This window comes from Podarcis liolepis, assembly GCF_965112155.1.
Source record: "Podarcis liolepis genome assembly, chromosome: 10".
Lineage (NCBI taxonomy): Eukaryota > Metazoa > Chordata > Lepidosauria > Squamata > Lacertidae > Podarcis > Podarcis liolepis.
Window position 1 is genome coordinate 3,783,574 of NC_139562.1, and position 18,320 is coordinate 3,801,893.

An 18,320-nucleotide genomic window follows, 5' to 3' on the forward strand; every position below is an offset into this window, starting at 1 on the left:
CCCGTAACTCAGGAGTCACAGAGTCCAAGCCGCTGCTCAATGTGCACCAGTACCTAAAACACGGACGGGTCTAATCTCGCGACGTGGGGTGGGGGAGGGAAGGATTTTGCAATGTAAACATTGTGGGGTGGGGGACCCCACTTTGCAAGTGGATTGCCGGGATCAGCCCCTCCCCCCTCTCCTGATCCACAGACGGAAGAGGGGAGGGGGGAAACCTTCCTCTCCCCCCCCTCAATTCCTCCCCTCCCCTCCCGGCACATCCTTCTCTCACCCTACCCCCCATAACCCCAGATCCCGCCCCCATTCGTTACACCCATTTCTCCTCCTCCTCCTGTTCCTCCTCCTCAAAATTCGGATTCTGTTCCGAGAATAAGGGGGGGGGGTGAGCTCCCTCCCAAACTGCCTGCTTCTCCCGGAAGTGGAGCTTCTGCGCCGGATTGCTGCTCTGCCCCGTAGCTCTAGGGGCGCTCGCTTTCGGAGAGGGGAGGAGGGGCGGCAGGTAAATCCCCCCCACCCACGTGGATGTTGCAGGAAAGGAAAGGAGAATCGCGAGCGAGGACAAAGAGGTAAAGGGGACGCGGGGGGAGGCGAGAGAAGGATCCAGAGACCCCCTCCAGCTCCCCAAAGCGCCTTTCGTGCATCTGGATCGCTGCACGCGTGCTGCGAAGGAGGTTTTCCTTGGGCCCTTAGGAAGCGCACCCAGGGGATCCCAACGAAGCCCCCTCGCCCCATTTCCCCGCGCAGGCATCCCTGGGGCGCTGTGGGTTCCGCGCGGAAAGAGGTGGGCCATGAAAGGGTTAACGGGGGTGAGGGACGCTTGGATAGAGACCCCCTGTCCCTCCCCTGCTCGTTTTGGGGGGGGCCTCCGGATGGAGAGATGGGGGGCGCAGGGCGACGGGTGAGCCACACCAAGGGGGGACTTTGGGTTCAGGGCAGACTCTGTGACAGAGGGAGGGGGTCGAGGAAGTGGGGAGGGGGAGCATCCCTGGGGCAGGGAAGGGCAGCAATGGGGGGAAGAGAGAGAGAGCTAGGAAGACCAGTCTTTGGGGAGACGTCTCCGTGGTGGGGCCTGAAGGGATTCTCTGGAGAAGCCTTGGCTTCTCCCTTCTCCCTCCCACCCAAGAATCGGCCACCCCTTCAAGGCGACCAGAGAGGGATGCCTGGAAAGTGGGGGGTCGTGTCCCCCCACCCCTTCCTTCCTGCAACCTCTATCCTCTTCCCACCCCATAGGCCCCTGCCCTGCCCAGACTGTTGCAGGAATGTATGTATAGGCTGGTAGTCTGTATATCAGCACCATCACTTTAGTGACTTTTGTGATTTGTCCCCACAATCATCACAGTTTCTTCCTATCTATTCAAAGGGCCTTTGCTGCACGATACCAAATGTAGGAATTCACTGATAAATGTCTCTATGTACTGGCTCACAGGGAGAACTTCAGAAATTCATATAGACATGTGAGCTCAGCTACTCAGCCGCCTCTCTGCCTGAGTGATAATCCCTGGCATCCTGATACCTGAGTGCCAGACAGGTAGCCATTCTAGAAAGAACCAACCCAGATGAAGACAAAAGGGTGGGATTAACTTGGCTGGGAAACAGGTCAGGGAGGACAATGGGTGGCTGGCTGGGGGTGGGGCAAAGGCCAAAGAAAAGAGGCCGACCCCTTTGTCCAAGCCTCTTTTGGTTTTCTTCCTTCCAGGATCAGGGTCATCAAGAGCGTGTCCTGGCGGCCGGATTAAGGTAACATCTGGCCTGATTGGAAGGGGCATGGCCCCTCCGCCAAGCTAGGGTGCAATTTTCTTTCTGGGCAGGCGCCCAGCTAGACCGCAGAGGGTGGCCTTCTTGTTTTTGTAGCGGCAGGGGGGGGGGATCCCTCGAGGCCGCCATTCGCCACCCTCCAGCTGTAGGCCACATTTCAGCTGTTTCCTTTTTGCAGGCGTGGGGGAGGATGGCCATGGGCTCCACTGGCCATGAATGGTGGTGTGCGACCCCAGACGTAGGCCACACGGCAGCTTTTAATTCTGCTGACGCCGCTTTAAACAACAGGCCACATTTCTGCCATTTCCTTTCTTGTTGGGGGGGTATAAGTCAGGCCGCATGGTGGTAATGTTTTTTTGCACTCCCCCCATCCCCCCTCCATTCTCGCACTTCTGCTCCTAGCAGGGAAATGTAAATATCTCTTTTGTTACACTTGATGGGTGTTTGGTGGAGGGCAAGGAGAACTATGGGGCAGGGTCCAGGATGCTCAGATTACTGCCACCAGACCTCCCCTTTCATGATGTAAGCATGATGTAGTTTGGGGGGGGGTGTAACATTGGCATTAGCAGCTAATAAAAGATTGGGTTCTCTCTTGTTCAGGGCTTCCATCTTGTTTCAACTGGTGGCAGGTGGGAGTCCTGTCACGACAGTCTTCAATAAAGACCAAGCCTACTGGCTGCTGTTTTGCTCTGGTATTCCTGGCTGGTGTCCTTGTTTTTTGTCCAGGGGGGCCCTCAGATTTCTCCGTTAACAAGACACACCTTCCTTCCTGCAAGCTCCACCCAATTCCCACCCCATAAGCCCCTGACCTGTCCATAATAATAATAATAATAATTTATATCCCGCCCTCCCCAGCGGAAGCTGGGCTCAGAGTAGCTAACAACAATAAAAGTAACACAGTTTACATATAATCACAATCAGTTAATTAAAATGCATTCTAAAATCAATTCATTCTAATATCAATTCAAAATCAAAATCAAATTAATGGTAGATACAGCGGTTTTGCCAAGTCCAACCATTGGTCTCCCTGGAGAGGTAAGGAAATTCCAAGAGGAAGAGAGGAGGAGAGAGGCCTTCTAGGAAGCGGCTCTTTGTTTCCGCAGTCCTACCCAGGAATCAGCCAGAAACCTTTTCTTCTTCTTTTTTTTTAATAAAATTTTTATTGGGTTTTACATTTTATATTGACATCACAAACACACAAAGACAGAGACAAACATGTATAATTTCCAATCCTTACTTTCATAACCACATTCTCTGACTTTCCCGCACCTCCCCTTCATACATCCTAATTCCAATAATTAACTCAGCAAGTTCTTACTCTCATTTTTACAGTATTATTATGATCATTTTTTCTTTTAACTTAGTTCTTCTTAGTTAACCAAATTTAACTTATACCTCAATTATAATCATTACATCCTTTTCTAAGGTCGACCCAGGTTCCCTTCCACAGATTTCCCAATTTATATATTAGTTACTAAACATACTACCTAAACATAAAAATCATAAAATTATAGTCCTTTTGGATTCAAACGCTCTCACCCCCCTCTTTCCCGGTTTCGATCCCCCCAAAAAGAAGATTCCACGATATCAGTTCTTAGCCTGGATTTCTCACATCCGAGGCCTTCAAATCTCTGTCAGTCCCTCTCCGCCGGTTTTGTTGGTAGTCCTTTATGTTGGTCATCGGGTCTCGAAGGAGCTCTATCCCAGTAAAATCCATGTTTCTTCCAGCCAGTCCTCCATATTCCAAAACGGAGCCCCAATCATATTTCTTGCTTCTTTTAAATCCAAATGTTCCAAATGTCCCAAAGGCTTCCTCTTTCATCTTGAACAAATTTGTAATCCATGATTCATCCACAATTTTCTTGTTTTCTTTATATTCCACAATTGTAGGCTTCTGGTTGGCCCTTTCCACCAGCAATATTTCCGCTCCTCCTTCTCTCTCCTCTAGTTCTGAAAATATCACTTCTGATTCAGCTGCAGAGTTATTTTTTGTCAAGCCCTTAACACAGTCAACAGGATTATTTACTTTAGAATTCAAGGTTGCAAGATTTGTAGCCATAGCTGTGCTCTGGTCTTGTAGCTTTCCCACGAGAAGAAACATTTTTTCCAACTCAGCCTGTAATTTTCCATCTGCAGCCATTGTAAGTCCCCCCTAGAGAGGTTCTGATTATTTAGTAACCCTTCTCCAACAGTTAATTACCTTATTACTTATTTCTTCATTGTTTCCAACAACTTAAAATCAAATGTAACATGTCTAGTCCACAAAGATATTAAATAACAATTTTTCTAGATTTGACAGCTCGTTTGACAGCTCCTTTGACAGCTGTCAAACTCCTTGTGTCTCCTCAACAGGCTCACTCGCGGATCGCTCCCGGATCCAGGGGGGGGGTTTCACATCCACTTCTAGAATTCAGTTCTTATCCTCCAGCACAAAACTTCTAATGCCAATCGTGAAATTAATAACTTTTGTCTCACAAAGAGAGAAATGGTCTCTCCACCTTAGTTATCTGATTCTTGCTTTAAATGTCTGCAGAAAAGGGGTGCGGACTTCCTTTTAGCACTCCCCCGATCGTTCCGAATTCAATGAAAAGAAAAATTTTAAGTCCAAATTCCGTACTACTCACGGTTGTTGTTTTTTTCAGCCCAAATGTTCAAGGAAAAAAGTCAGCGATCTCCGGCCATGGCTCGCGGCTTCACTCCACTGAAGTAGCGGTCTACTCACAGCACCACGCCACTCCCCGCACCCTCTCCGAAGCCTTTAAAAAGGCTTCTTTGTGGGTCGGGGGGGCGCAAATGGTGCCCACCAAGTCACCAAGTCCACAGGCTTCAGCGCCTATGGTTTCTGAGGGTCCCCGCGTCATCGCCGTGGCAGGACCCGTCTTTAGTAGAGCCGATTCCCTCCGGAGCTCAGAGGGAATCCGCCATTAACCGATCGCGCTAACCCAGAAGATCCCAGAAACCTTTTCCTCTCTCTCAGGCTTTCATCTTAAAGTGTCTTTTCCACTGCCTGGTTCATTGAGGATGAGGATAATGTACACCTGTCATCAGAAACAGGGGTGCAGAGTCAATGGAATGGCTCTCAGGCTTGATATGGAAGTCAAAAGCATTTCTGTTCCTCTTATTCTTTGTAGGCAGTGTCAGAGTGACTGACAAGCTGAGATACAACCCATCAGCATCCAATGATAGCCATTGCATGAATCTTCCCAGTCAAATGACCCATTTTCATGATAGACAGTGCCTGTGGCTGGAGGCTCTACATACAGGGTGTGCCTATACAGGCCAAAGACTGCCAGTATTAGCACAGGCGAGGTGTGTGACACACACACACTCCAAAAAATTTACAGACTTCGTGTGAATGAGAGTTTGTGGGTGGGATTATCGTTTACGGCAACCCTGTTGCTCCCACAAGGGAGCACCCAGGGGTCAGAACACTCATCCCCCAACATCAATTTCTGGACATGGCCTAGGAGGTAGGAGGGGAACCACTGCATAGCAGGGCCCCCAGCTCCCTTAGAGAGTCCAGAAGGATACCATGGTCAAAGGTCTCCAAAGCCGCTGAGAGATCCAGCAGAACCAGGAAACAGCACAGCTAGGGCAATTTCAGTTCCATGGTGAGGCCTGAATCCCAATTGGAAGGATAATGGTGGCAGAAGCTTTCCTGGTCCTGCAACCCCAAAGCTCCAGGCACTAGACTTTTATTAGCTTTGAAGGGGCCATCGGATACTTGGTGGTCTTTTCTTCAAAAGACAAATATTCTGAATACTTTTTAATTGATGTATGATATAAGCAGCAGTTCCGTTTTACATATTCCACATTGGAGAGATTCTGATACACAGATCTGAGTTCATCGCCCCCCTGAAACTGCTGTGTTAGCAGCACTGCCTAGGCAGTGTGTTTGGGGGTCCTGGGCTGCCTAGACAACAAGACCCCCTTCTCAGCCTGGCTTATATGGTCCCAAGGAAAGCAGAGCAGTACGTGAGGCACCAGCTTGGCTGCAGGAGTGGCTGGAAGGAGGTGTGCAGGGCAGCATCCAACCATCTTAGAGAGTCCACTCTGGATTTGTCTGGGTTTTCCTCCATAGCCTTTTCTTTTCCTGAAGATAACTCACGAGGAAGCGAAGGAGTGAACCAAAGTATTACGACCAGAGTTTTCCTTCTTGATGGGCTCCCTTCCCAGGTTGCCTAGCCCCATCTGCGCTTCACTTTCCTCTGCAGAATGAACATAATCTGCCTCCTTGACTGTGGGATTCACTGTTGTGCTCATCCTTTCCATCCACCAGGGCCTTTCTTCACCTGCAGCAGAATTCCCTAATACACCAAGGATTTGAGACCCATCATCTATCCTCACCTGGTTCTGCCGGCCAGTTGAAGCCGTTCCTGGGATTGTGGTCCCTATTCCATCCTGACAGCTTCTGGAATACACAGGTGAGAGCTGAGTGCAGGGTGGGGACCAATGGTGGATAAATTACTCCAGCAGGTGGACTACATTACCTCCACCAAAAGTACTAACACTCCCCTAACACCCCATGATATTGTATGATTCGGATCTTTAAGACAGAACAGGAATTCATCTCCCCAGAAATAACACAGCTTCAGGCCATCAGTGAATCAATACTACATTTTCAAGGTACTACACATTCCACGAAGCACAGTTTATCTATTTGCCTTGAATATCCTGCTTTTCAGTGTCATTTTAGGATAGTCCTGCGTCAGAAGACGGGCAAGAGATGAGACAGCACATCATTCTTTAAAAAAATCATGCTGCTTTATTAACATTGATTGAGGATTTTGAAAGTTGCTCATGAATTACTATCATCTGATGACATTGCAACTTCATTTCCTAAAAATTGGGAACATGGATAGGAGGTGAGGGAATGTAGGAGATGCTGAAATAGGAGAAGGTGCTAATGGAGCTTGATATGTTCTCTTTCCCTTAGTTCTCTTCCTTTAAACCCAAACAGGATTTCCGTTCCTCCCACTCTGAAGAAGGAGATGGAGAAGACACTTCAAACCCCAGTGAATGGGGCACCTTTCGTATCATTAGGAATAGAAAAAAAAGAGTGTGAAATGCAGAAAATGCTTCATTGAATGAGCACCCATAGTTCACATCAACGACGTCCAACAGGGGGGAAACCATTTAAAGGTATGGAGTGTGGGAAAAGTTTCCCTGATAGTGGAAAACTTAGAACACATCAGCGGACTCACATGGGCAAGAAAGAATTCCAATGCAGGGAGTGTGGGAAGAACTTCAGTCAACATGGACACTTAAGTTTACATCAACAGTTTCACACAGGGGAAAAACCTTTTAAATGTCTGGATTGTGGAAAGAGCTTCAGTCGGAGTGATAAACTTAGAGCACATCAATGGACTCACACGGGGGAGAAACCTTTTAAATGCATGGATTGTGGAAAGAGCTTCTGTCGGAGTGATACACTTAGAAGTCATCAGAGGATTCATACAGGGGAGAAACCTTTTAAATGTCTGGATTGTGGAAAGAGCTTCAGTCAGAATGGAGACTTAAGTTTACATCAGCGGACTCACACAGGGGAGAAACCATTTAAATGTATGGAGTGTGGAAAAAGCTTCAGTACCAGTGGAAACCTTAGAACACATAAACGGATTCACACAAGGGAGAAACCATATAAATGTATGGAGTGTGGAAAGAGCTTCAGTCAGAGTGGACACTTCAACATACATCAACGAACTCACACAGGGGGAAAACCATTTAAATGCATGGAGTGCGGAAAGTGCTTCAGTCAGAGTGGAAGCCTTAGAACACATCAAAGGATTCACACGGGGGAGAAGCCATTTAAGTGCCTGGAGTGCGGAAACTGCTTCAGTCAGAATGGAGCCCTTAAATTACACCAGCGGATTCACACAGGAGAGAAACCATTCAAATGTATGGAGTGCGGAAAGAGCTTTAGTGATAATGGAAGCCTTAAAAAACATCAATGGACTCACACAGGGGAGAAACCATTTAAATGCATGGAGTGTGGAATGAGATTTGGTGATAATGGAACCCTTAAAAAGCATCAACGGACTCACACAGGGGAGAAACCTTTTAAATGCATGGAGTGCGGAATGAGCTTTGGTGATAATGAAACCCTTAAAAAACACCAACGGACTCACACAGCGGAGAAACCATTTAAATGCATGGAGTGCGGAAAGTGCTTCAGTCAAGGTGCACACCTCAATATACATCTACAGACTCACACAGGGGAGAAACCATTTAAGTGCCTGGGGTGCGGAAAGAGCTTCAGTCGGAATGGAGTCCTTAAATTACACCAGCGGCTTCACACAGGAGAGAAACCATTTAAATGTATGGAGTGCGGAAAGTGCTTCAGTCAAGGTGCACACCTCAATATACATCAACAGACTCACACAGGGGAGAAACCATTTAAGTGCCTGGAGTGTGGAAACTGCTTCAGTCAGAATGGAGTCCTTAAATTACACCAGCGGATTCACACAGGAGAGAAACCATTTAAATGTATGGATTGTGGAAAGAGCTTTAGTGAAAATGGAACCCTTAAAAAACATCAACGGATTCACACAGGGGAGAAACCATTTAAATGCATGGTGTGCGGAAAGAGCTTTAGTTTCAATGCAACCCTTAGAAATCATCAACGGACTCACACAGGGGAGAAACTATTTAAATGCATGGAGTGCAGAAAGTGCTTCAGTCAGAATGGAACCCTTAGAAAACATCAACGGACTCACACGGGGGAGAAACCATTTAAATGCATGGAGTGCGGAAAGTGCTTCAGTCAAGGTGCACACCTCAATATACATCTACAGACTCACACAGGGGAGAAACCATTTAAGTGCCTGGAGTGCGGAAAGAGCTTTAGTGATAATGGAAAACTTAGAAAACATCAGCAGACACACAGGGGAGAAACTGTTTAAATGCATGGAGTGCAGAAAGAGCTTCAGGCAGATTGGACACCTTGATTTATGGTAACAAACTCACACAAAACACAAACCTTATAAATATCAGGAAAGTAGATAGAGGTTCTGTCTTGGTGGAAATTCTAAATCAACAGATTCACGGACAGGAAGAACCTTTGGAGTTGAAACCCTACAAACCATCAACAGACTCAAAGAGGAGAAGCAGTTTAAATGAAAAGATTGCAAAAAGTGCTTTATTTACAATAGTGTTTAAGGAAAATCCAGAGACTCTCAGATGTAAGAACCCATTTAGATGTATGAATGTATGTTGGACGTCTTCCTCTCAGAGTCCACCCTTTTCTTCACAGAAATGAACTCAGGAGGAAATCAGTCTTTAACACATGTTGTGTATGTGAAGTTCTGGTTTTTTATGTGTAAAACTCTATCATAATAAAATATTGAAGGCAATGTCAAACAATGTGATTATGATCTAAGATGTAAAGTACCTTTTGATAAAGAAGGGGAGAGGGTTTGTATGGATTGTTGGTGGTGAGTGAGGATTAGGGCTGGGCGATATATTGTCCAAACTGGTTTCTAGACCACATCGTGATAACCTTTCAAAAACAATTGATATGGCAACACACCAAGAATCACAGTGTGTGTTTCCAGGATGCTCATTTGCCTGGAAGCAGCCGGCAGAAAGCTTTGCTTCATGAAGCCCCTGAATATGCTGAGTTGCTGACTTCCCTCCCAGGCGACAGGAAGCGAAAGACACACCTCCATTGCCCTGTGTCCTTCCAGCCTCTTTCCTCCCTTGCTCCCTTCTGCTGGTTTGTGTGCCTGACATAGATATCCTGTGTGCTGTATTTGTTTACTGCTGAAACTGCTGTACTCAAGCATGAAAAATTGGTGCATATGTGTGTGACTGGTTTTTGTACCAAACTTTCTCAACCCCACCACGTGTGATCTCCAAACACTGCTTCTTCACTAGAACCTCTCCCTGTCTCCTACACATTCAGAAGAAAACTTAAAATACTGTAATTTAATGGGAGATTTCCCCCCAAGCCTTATTGCAAGAGAGGGAAGGAGGGGCTGCAGGTACCAGGGAAGTCTCCTGATGGGTCCAATCTTCACTCATGAACCCCATGGGGCAACCCCAGATCTACTGCTTTTTCAGGGTTTTGGGGAAGATAGTACTTTTCCATAGTCCCAGAAGTTATTATTCTTCCTGCCAGAGGACCAGTGTGAATATTATTATCGTACTGAATTTACTGTTGCTGCTGTTGCTGTCATGGACTGGCTGGGTGAAAAGGGGGGGGAGGCAGCAGCTGGGGAACCCCCAAGGGAAGAAGGCTCGGATCCCGGGTCTCGTATGCACCCTAAGTCTATCTAAACTCCTAGGTCTGTTCAATAAAAGGCTAATTTGGTGTTAAGGGGGGGGGGACCCAGGTGCGAGGCTGCTCAGCCACCCAGCTCATCAGGCAGAGCCCGCGGGTCCATGCGGAATAAAGGAAGGAGTCCGGCCACCAACCGGAGCAAATAGCTGTAGATCAAAGTTTATTGCGCAACAGGTCCAAAGAGGAATTGAACCCCGAGGATGGGCTGACAAGGACTTTTCAAAGTGTCTATCTTATCCCAGCATGCAGTTCGTGGAGCATCATCACTACAACATCGCTACATCAGGAGGTGAAAAAACCTATCTGAGGATGTACAAATTCCATTGCGCTTTAGTTCTGGGCTGCTTCACTCCTTGCATGAATTTTACCTGGGTGTCGGGGTTGTGTGTGAAAAAGCCAAAGCCCCATTTCCCCCCGTAACACAGGAGTCACAGAGTCCAAGCCGCTGCTCAATGTACACCAGTACCTAAAACACGGACGGATCTAATCTCGTGGCGTGGGGTGGGGGAGGGAAGGATTTTGCAATGTAAACATTTTGGGGTGCGAGACCCCACTTTGCGAGTGGATTGCCGGGATCAGCCCCTCCCCCGCTCTCCTGATCCCCAGAAGGAAGAAGGGGGGAAACCTTCCTCTCCCCACCCCCATTCCTCCCCTCCCCTCCCGGCCCATCCTTCTCTCTTACCCCGCCACCTCAACCCAAATCCCGCCCCCCTACGTTGCACCTCCTCCTCGCCATCCGACTTCTGTTCCGGGAGTGGAGAGGGGGGGAAAGAGACCCCTCCCAAATTGCCTGCTTCTCCCGCGCCAGTAGCTCTACGGGCGCGCGCTTTCAGAAAGGGGAGGAGGGGCGGCAGGTCACCCACCCACCCACCCACGTGGATGTTGCAGGAAAGGAAAGGAGCGAGGACAAAGAGGTAAAGGGGACACGGGGGGAGGCGATCGAAGGATCCAGAGACTCCCTCCAGCTCCCCAAAGCGCCTGTCGTGCATCTGGATCCCTGCACGCGTGCTGCGAAGAAGGTTTTCCTTGGGCCCTTAGGAAGCCCACCCAGGGGATCCCAACGAAGACCCCTCGCCCCATTTCCCCGCGCAGGCATCTCTGGGGCGCTGTGGGTTCCGCGCGGAAAGAGGTGGGCCATGAAAGGGTTAACGGGCGTGAGGGGCGCTTGGATAGAGACCCCCCTGTCCTCCCCTGCTCGTTTTGGGGGGACCCTCCGGATGGAGAGATGGGGGGGCGCAGGGCGACGGGTGAGCCACACCAAGGGGGGACTTTGGGTTCAGGGGAGACTCTGGGACAGAGGGAGGGAGTCGAGGAAGTGGGGAGGGGGAGCATCCCTGGGGCAGCGAAGGGGGGGAGTGCTAGGTAGACCAGTCTTTGGGGACACGTCTCCATCTTGGCGCTCACGGGGATTCTCTGGAGAGACCACCTTGGCTTCTCCCTCCCGCCCAGGAATCGGCCACCCCTTCAAGGCGACCAGAGAGGGATCCCTGGAAAGTGGGGGGTTGTGTCCCCCCACCCCCCTGCTTCCTGCAACCTCTATCCTACTCCCACCCCATAAGCCCCTGCCCTGTCCAGACTGTTGCAGGAATTTATGTATAATTTGGGGGGGGGGTTGCACCTTCAGCAGATATCATGCACATGCAGCCCACTACCCAAATCAGCACCATCACTTTTCTGATTTGTCCCCACAAAGCACTTGATCACAGTTTCTTCCTATCTATTCAAAGGGCCTTTGCTGCACGATACCAAATGTAAGAAGTCACTGATAAATGTCTCTATGTACTGGCTCACAGGGAGAACTTCAGAAATTCATATAGACATGTGAGCTCAGCTACTTAGCAGCCCCTCTGCCTGAGTGCTAATCCCTGGCATCCTGATACCTGAGTGCCAGACAGGTAGCCATTCCACAAAGAACCAACCCAGATGAAGACAAAAGGGTGGGATTAACTTGCCTTGGAAACAGGTCAGGGAGGACAATGGCTGGCTGGCTGGGGGGTGGATCAAAGGCCAAAGAAAAGAGGCCGACCCCTTTGTCCAAGCCTTTTTTGGTTTTCTTCCTTCCAGGATCAGGGTCATCAAGAGCGGGTACTGGCAGCCGGATTAAGGTAACATCTGGCCTGATTGGAAGGGGCATGGCCCCTCCGCCAAGCTAGGGTGCAATTTTCTTTCTGGGCAGGCGCCCAGCTAGACCACAGAGGGTGGCCTTCTTGTTTTTGTAACGGCAGGGGGGGATGGATCCCTCGAGGCCGCCATTCGCCACCCTCCAGCTGTAGGCCACATTTCAAATGTATGGAGTGCGGAAAGTGCTTCAGTCAGAATGGAGCCCTTAAATTACACCAGCAGATTCACACAGGGGAGACACCATATAAATGAGTGTGGAAACAGTTTTACTGTTAATGGAAGCCTTAGAAAACATCAACGGACACATTCAGGGGCGAAACCATATAAATGTATGGAGTGCGGTGTAGAAAATGAAAAATCACGGGAGACGAGAGAGGCAGGTGTAGCTAGGCGTCTGTCAGGGCGGGCCCTGAGAGCCTATTTTATTGAATATTGCAAGCATTGCCCCAGGTGGGCCTGTGGTTGATTGGTTGATACATACACACAGAAACTTGTGATTGGTTAACATAAGTACTAAGGCGGGAATTACATCTGAAAGGTGGGGATTACATGTGATCATTTATCATTGATGGGGAGAGGCTGAGAATCTGAGCTAGAACTAGACAGGCGTGAAGCCTCCTAATTGAATTGTAACTAGGGATTAATTGGCACAAACAATATAACAATCGGGTTCTGTATATGCGGTCAGCTAGGCATGGAGAGCAGGTACAGTTTGTTTTCCATGAGCTTGGGATGTTTGTTACTTAATGATTGATCATAGCATGAGACAATGTAATAATCAAGTTCTGTGAATGTGGTCAGCTAGGCGTGAAGAGCAGGTTCGTACAATGTGTGCAAAAGCAGGGAAAAGCCTACAAGCAGAACTTCTCAGAAAGCATGAGAAAAGAGGAGCAAGGCTTCCCCAAAATGGAGCAGTTTTGTGCAGAAAGAGACTTAACAGTTATGTGCAGAAAGAAGACTTCCCTTTATCTCCCCCTTTCTTTTCTTGTTTGCGAGGCATTCTGGGTAAATAAGGCAAAAATATTTCAGGATTAGTGGTGTGCCAACAAATGCCCAAAATAAGTTCGCCAGGGTCGATGGGACAAAAATATTTCGGGATACGTGGTTTGCCAACGCATGCCCAAAATAAATCCGTCCAGGATCGATGGGACAAGAATACTTTGGGATACGTGGTTTGCCAACGCATGCCCAAAATAAGCCCATCCACATCTCACCTTAGGTTTACTGTTGGTGTTGCCATTTCGCAAAGTAGGCGGCGAGAATTTTATTAGGTGGTTGAGGGGGAGAGAGAAGCCGAGAGAAAAGGCTTATGAGGCCAGGAACGCATTGAAGGAAGCAACATAACAAAATTAAGATGCATATAATGACAAGGGCATATTGAAAGAGATTAGGCCAGAAAAACCAACGTCTTGTGTAATGTGGTGTGTAAGATTTTGCAATCCATAATGATTCACATCCATAATGATGAAGCATCAGCAAATAGTGATAGCAGAACGATTTTGTAAAAGTCCATAGTGAAATTCACTCTGTTCTTTATTCAAAAGGTGAGAAGCTTGTGAAGTAAAATTCAGGGCTTCTTCTTGCAGAACAAGCTAAAGAATTAATGTTCATGCGATTCTGTACAGCCAATCCAGGGACTCCTAGGAGAGAAACAACTAAAGAGATATATTCAGACCTACTGAAAAAGGAGACAAAAGCATCACAATCGTTAGTCAATTTCACAGAGCGGCGATATCAAGAGTGGGATAAAGGATCCAGAACACCAGGAATAACCTGGATTCCTTCTTTGGCCGCAGAAAATTTGGGTAAAATTAAGCCTGTGACTTTAGGAGGTAATTGTGTGGTCATAAGCACAGTTTCACCGGGTAAAACAGTGTCTTTGGTTTTTTGATTAATTAAGTCAATGGTAAAATCACGTTGGGGTCACCAGATGTAGAAAATGAAAAATCACGGGAGACGAGAGAGGCAGGTGTAGCTAGGCGTCTGTCAGGGCGGGCCCTGAGAGCCTATTTTATTGAATATTGCAAGCATTGCCCCAGGTGGGCCTGTGGTTGATTGGTTGATACATACACACAGAAACTTGTGATTGCTTAACATAAGTACTAAGGCGGGAATTACATCTGAAAGGTGGGGATTACATGTGATCATTTATCATTGATGGGGAGAGGCTGAGAATCTGAGCTAGAACTAGACAGGCGTGAAGCCTCCTAATTGAATTGTAACTAGGGATTAATTGGCACAAACAATATAACAATCGGGTTCTGTATATGCGGTCAGCTAGGCATGGAGAGCAGGTACAGTTTGTTTTCCATGAGCTTGGGATGTTTGTTACTTAATGATTGATCATAGCATGAGACAATGTAATAATCAAGTTCTGTGAATGTGGTCAGCTAGGCGTGAAGAGCAGGTTCGTACAATGTGTGCAAAAGCAGGGAAAAGCCTACAAGCAGAACTTCTCAGAAAGCATGAGAAAAGAGGAGCAAGGCTTCCCCAAAATGGAGCAGTTTTGTGCAGAAAGAGACTTAACAGTTATGTGCAGAAAGAAGACTTCCCTTTAGTGCGGAAAGAGCTTTACTGATAATGGAAGCCTTAGAAAACATCAACGGACACATTCAGGGGAGAAACCATATAAATGCATGGAGTGTGGAAAGAGCTTCAGTCAGAGTGGAGGCCTCAATATACATCAACGGACTCACACAGGGGAGAAACCATTTGAATGCCTGGAGTGTGGAAAGTGCTTCAGTCAGAATGGAGACCTTAAATTACACCAGCGGATTCACACAGGAGAGAAACCATATAAGTGTATGGAGTGTGGAAAGAGCTTTACTGATAATGGATACCTTAGAAAACATCAACAGACTCACACAGGGGAGAAACCCTATAAATGTATGGAGTGTGGAATGAGCTTCAGTTTCAGTGGAAACCTTAAAAATCATCGACAGACTCACACAGGGGAGAAACCATATAAATGTATAGAGTGCGGAAAGAGCTTCAGTCAGAATGGACACCTCAATATACATCAACGGACTCACACAGGGGAGAAACCATTTAAATGTTTGGAGTGCGGAAAGAGCTTCAGTCAGAATGGACACCTCAATATACATCAACGGACTCACACAGGGGAGAAACCATTTAAATGTATGGAGTGCGGAAAGAGCTTTCATCATAATGGAAACCTTAGAAAACATCAGCATACACACAGGGGAGAATCTGTTTAAATGTATGGACTGTGGAAGGAGCTGCAGTCAAGAGTGGAACCCTTGATTTATGTTAACAAACTCACACAAAACACAAACTTTATAAATATCAGTAAAATAGATAGAGTTTCAGTCCTAGTGGAAGTTCTAAATCAACAGACTCAGGTACTGGAAGAACATTCGGATTTGAAACCCTAAAAACCATCAACAAAGAGGAGAAGCAGTTTAAATGAAAAGATTGCAAAAAGTGCTTTATTTGCAATGGAGTGTTTAACGAACATCCAGGGACTCTCACATGGAAGAACCCATTTAGATGTATGGAGTGCAGGACGTGTTCCTTTCAGTGTCCACTCTTTCTTCACAGCAATGAACTCAGCAAGAAATCAGTCTTAAACACACAACGTGTATTTGAAGTTCTTGTGTTTATATGTAAAACTGAACAGCAATGAAATATTGAAGGCAATGTCAAACAATGTGAGTATAATCCAAATTATAGAGATTATATGGGGACCCAGTGAGAACTGTATGCTTTGAAAGCTCAGTAAACTTTTACTGAAGAAGTCCTGGTGCCTCTGTGTGTGTTTTTGACCTAAGTGTAGGAATTGCTCTACATGTGGCCCTTACCCTGCTGCTACGTGGCTCATGCCCTGGAATTGCTCTATTCAAGCATGCAAGACGGTTTTTGCACCAAAGTCTCTCATCCCCACCACTGCACTATCTCCAAACACTGCTTCTTCAACAGAACTTCATCCCTGCCCCTGCGTGTTCTGAAAAAAACTTACAATACTGTAATTTAACAAGGATTCCCCCCCCCAAGCCTTATTGCAAGATGGGGAAGAAGGGAAGTCTCCTGGTGGGTCCCATCTTCACTCGTGAACCCCATGGGGCAACCCCAGAGCTACTGCTTGTTCTGGGGTTTGGAGAAGATAGTTCTTTTTCATAGTCCCAGAGGATTTTATTCAGTCATGCTGCTAGGGAGTTTCCCTACCAGAGTGCATATTACCATCATACTGATTTTACTGTTATTTCTGTTTTTGCAGTCATGGACTGGCTGGGTGTGGGGAGGGGGAGGCACCAGCTGGGAGACCCACAAAGGAAGAAGGCTCAGAGCCTGGGGGCTGTTGTGGGATGGCAATGAGCAGATAGAGGGAGAAAGGGGAGCAGACCGGGAGGGGAGGTGTTGCAAGCTGAGGAGGAAACAGGGTTTGGTGAGCAGGAAGAGGCTGGGGCAGAGAGCAGTTCAGGCTCAGAGAGGAGGGGGCCAGGAGACCCAGAGGAGGCCGGCTGCTGAAGCATCCAGGGAGACCCCCCTCCTGCTGTGACAGGCTCCCCTCTCCCATGGTCTCCTAGAACGCACAGAGAAACCCGGTTCAGACCCCATGATCCTGCACATGATATTAAGAGGGTGTTTCCCTGCCCCCCAACATGCATCACTTTATTTTTTAAAAAAAAAAATTTATTAAAGTTTTAGGAATATAACAAAAGAAAAAACAACAGCAAAGACATCAACAAAGAACAGAAAACAGTCAAACAAAAAAGAAAAAAAAGAAAAATACAGAAAAATACAATAAACCTTCTATAACTTAACATTCATTTACTTGTTTCTTTGACCTCCTCACACCTCCCTTTTTTGTATTCTGCTTCAATTAGCTATTTCAGCAAATCCTTTCCATCTTTCCCAATTTTTATCCAATCAATTTGTCTTAACATAGTATAATTTTACCTTTCCTGCTTTCCTTCAACAATCTATTTAACTTAAATCCTTTATATTGATTATGCAATAGTCACATAGCTTCATTCCAGCCTCCTTCTAAACTTCCTTAATTTTACTATTTTTCTGTAAATAAACTTTAAATTTCTCCCAATCTTCTTGCACCGACTCTTCTCCCTGGTCTCGGATTCTGCCAGTCATTTCCACCATTTCCATAAGATCCAACACCCCAACATGCCTCTTTGACAATGAACTGTATTTTCAGCCCAATCACCCTGTTTGGAGAGCTCTTTTAGGGGCTCCTTGCAATCTCTCTCTGTTTGAGCAACTCTGAACAATTTACTGACTTCAGAGGAATCACTCTTTGGGAATGGCGGAGCAGAATGGAAGTGGTCGAGGAAGCCCCACACTCACTCCAGTTGGAGGAATAGAGTCACTGACCCCTATATTCAAAGGTGATGGCCACTTCTGGAATCCAGGAAGGAATTCCCCCACTCTTGTCACACGCAGCTGGGCTCACTTGCCAGAGCCACCTGGAGATCCTGACGACAAAAGCCATCATCCCTGACCACTGGTCTTGCCTGCTAGGGGTGATGGGAGCTGTAGTCCAAAAACAGCTGGAGACCCAAATTTGGGAAACCCTGTTCACCTTGAAGGAGAAAAGAGGGTTCACTTGCATCAGAACGTCAGGTGATCCCTGCAGGATCAGGCCCAAGGGGCCCCTGTCCTCCCAGGGGCCAAGCGGAGGCCTCTTCTGGGAAGCCCACCGGCAGCACTTGAACACCAGAGAAGGAAGGAGGCGCATTTCTTCTAGGGACACATTTCTGGGGTCCCCACGGTGCGCCCCAGCCTGGCTCCAGTCTGCCAGGGCAGCTGCGTTTTGTTTCGCTGCAGGTGAGCCTGCCCCGTGCAATGTGGGGCTCTTAGAAGGAATTTGAGGGGGGGCGGGGGGACTAGGGCTTCCCCGCACTTGCAAAGGACCAGTAGAAGCGGAGGGGAGGCAGGCAGCAGGAGGGCGATGTGGGGGAACCAGCGAGAAGGAGCTTCTGGAGCCTGGGCAGCCCCCTCCCCGCCTGCTCCCTGAAGGTGTCCCGAGCGCCCCCTTTTCATTTCAAGGATTGGGGGACCTCAGGATCCCGGGGTTGCTTTGCTCTGGGGGGGGAGGGGTCCTATTTTGTTTGCTGAGGGCAGGAGTCACAATCCTGTCACATTGTGCTGTGTCTGGCTTTTAGGTAAGGGGGTGAGGCTCAGGTGG

The 18,320-nt window shown here is 47.6% G+C and overlaps 1 protein-coding gene across 3 annotated transcripts; it reads left to right on the forward strand.

Annotated features, from left to right (window-relative positions):
- Window positions 1-377: 377 nt before the first annotated feature.
- Window positions 378-15,834, forward strand: LOC310686871 (uncharacterized protein). Of its 3 annotated transcripts, XR_014516127.1 has the most exons (4): window positions 378-566; window positions 6,035-6,179; window positions 6,692-8,888; window positions 15,603-15,834. XR_014516127.1 is itself a non-coding variant. In XM_083461324.1 (3 exons), exon 3 carries the CDS (start codon window positions 6,843-6,845, stop codon window positions 8,655-8,657), a length of 1,815 nt encoding a protein of 604 aa, XP_083317450.1. In that variant the 5' UTR covers window positions 378-566; window positions 6,035-6,179; window positions 6,692-6,842; the 3' UTR covers window positions 8,658-9,122. The 3 variants fall into 3 exon arrangements, 2 of the variants coding, with proteins under 2 accessions (XP_083317450.1, XP_083317451.1); XM_083461324.1 differs by lacking the exon at window positions 15,603-15,834 and having other exon boundaries at window positions 6,692-9,122; XM_083461325.1 differs by lacking the exon at window positions 15,603-15,834 and having other exon boundaries at window positions 6,716-9,122.
- The last annotated feature ends 2,486 nt before the right edge of the window (window positions 15,835-18,320 follow it).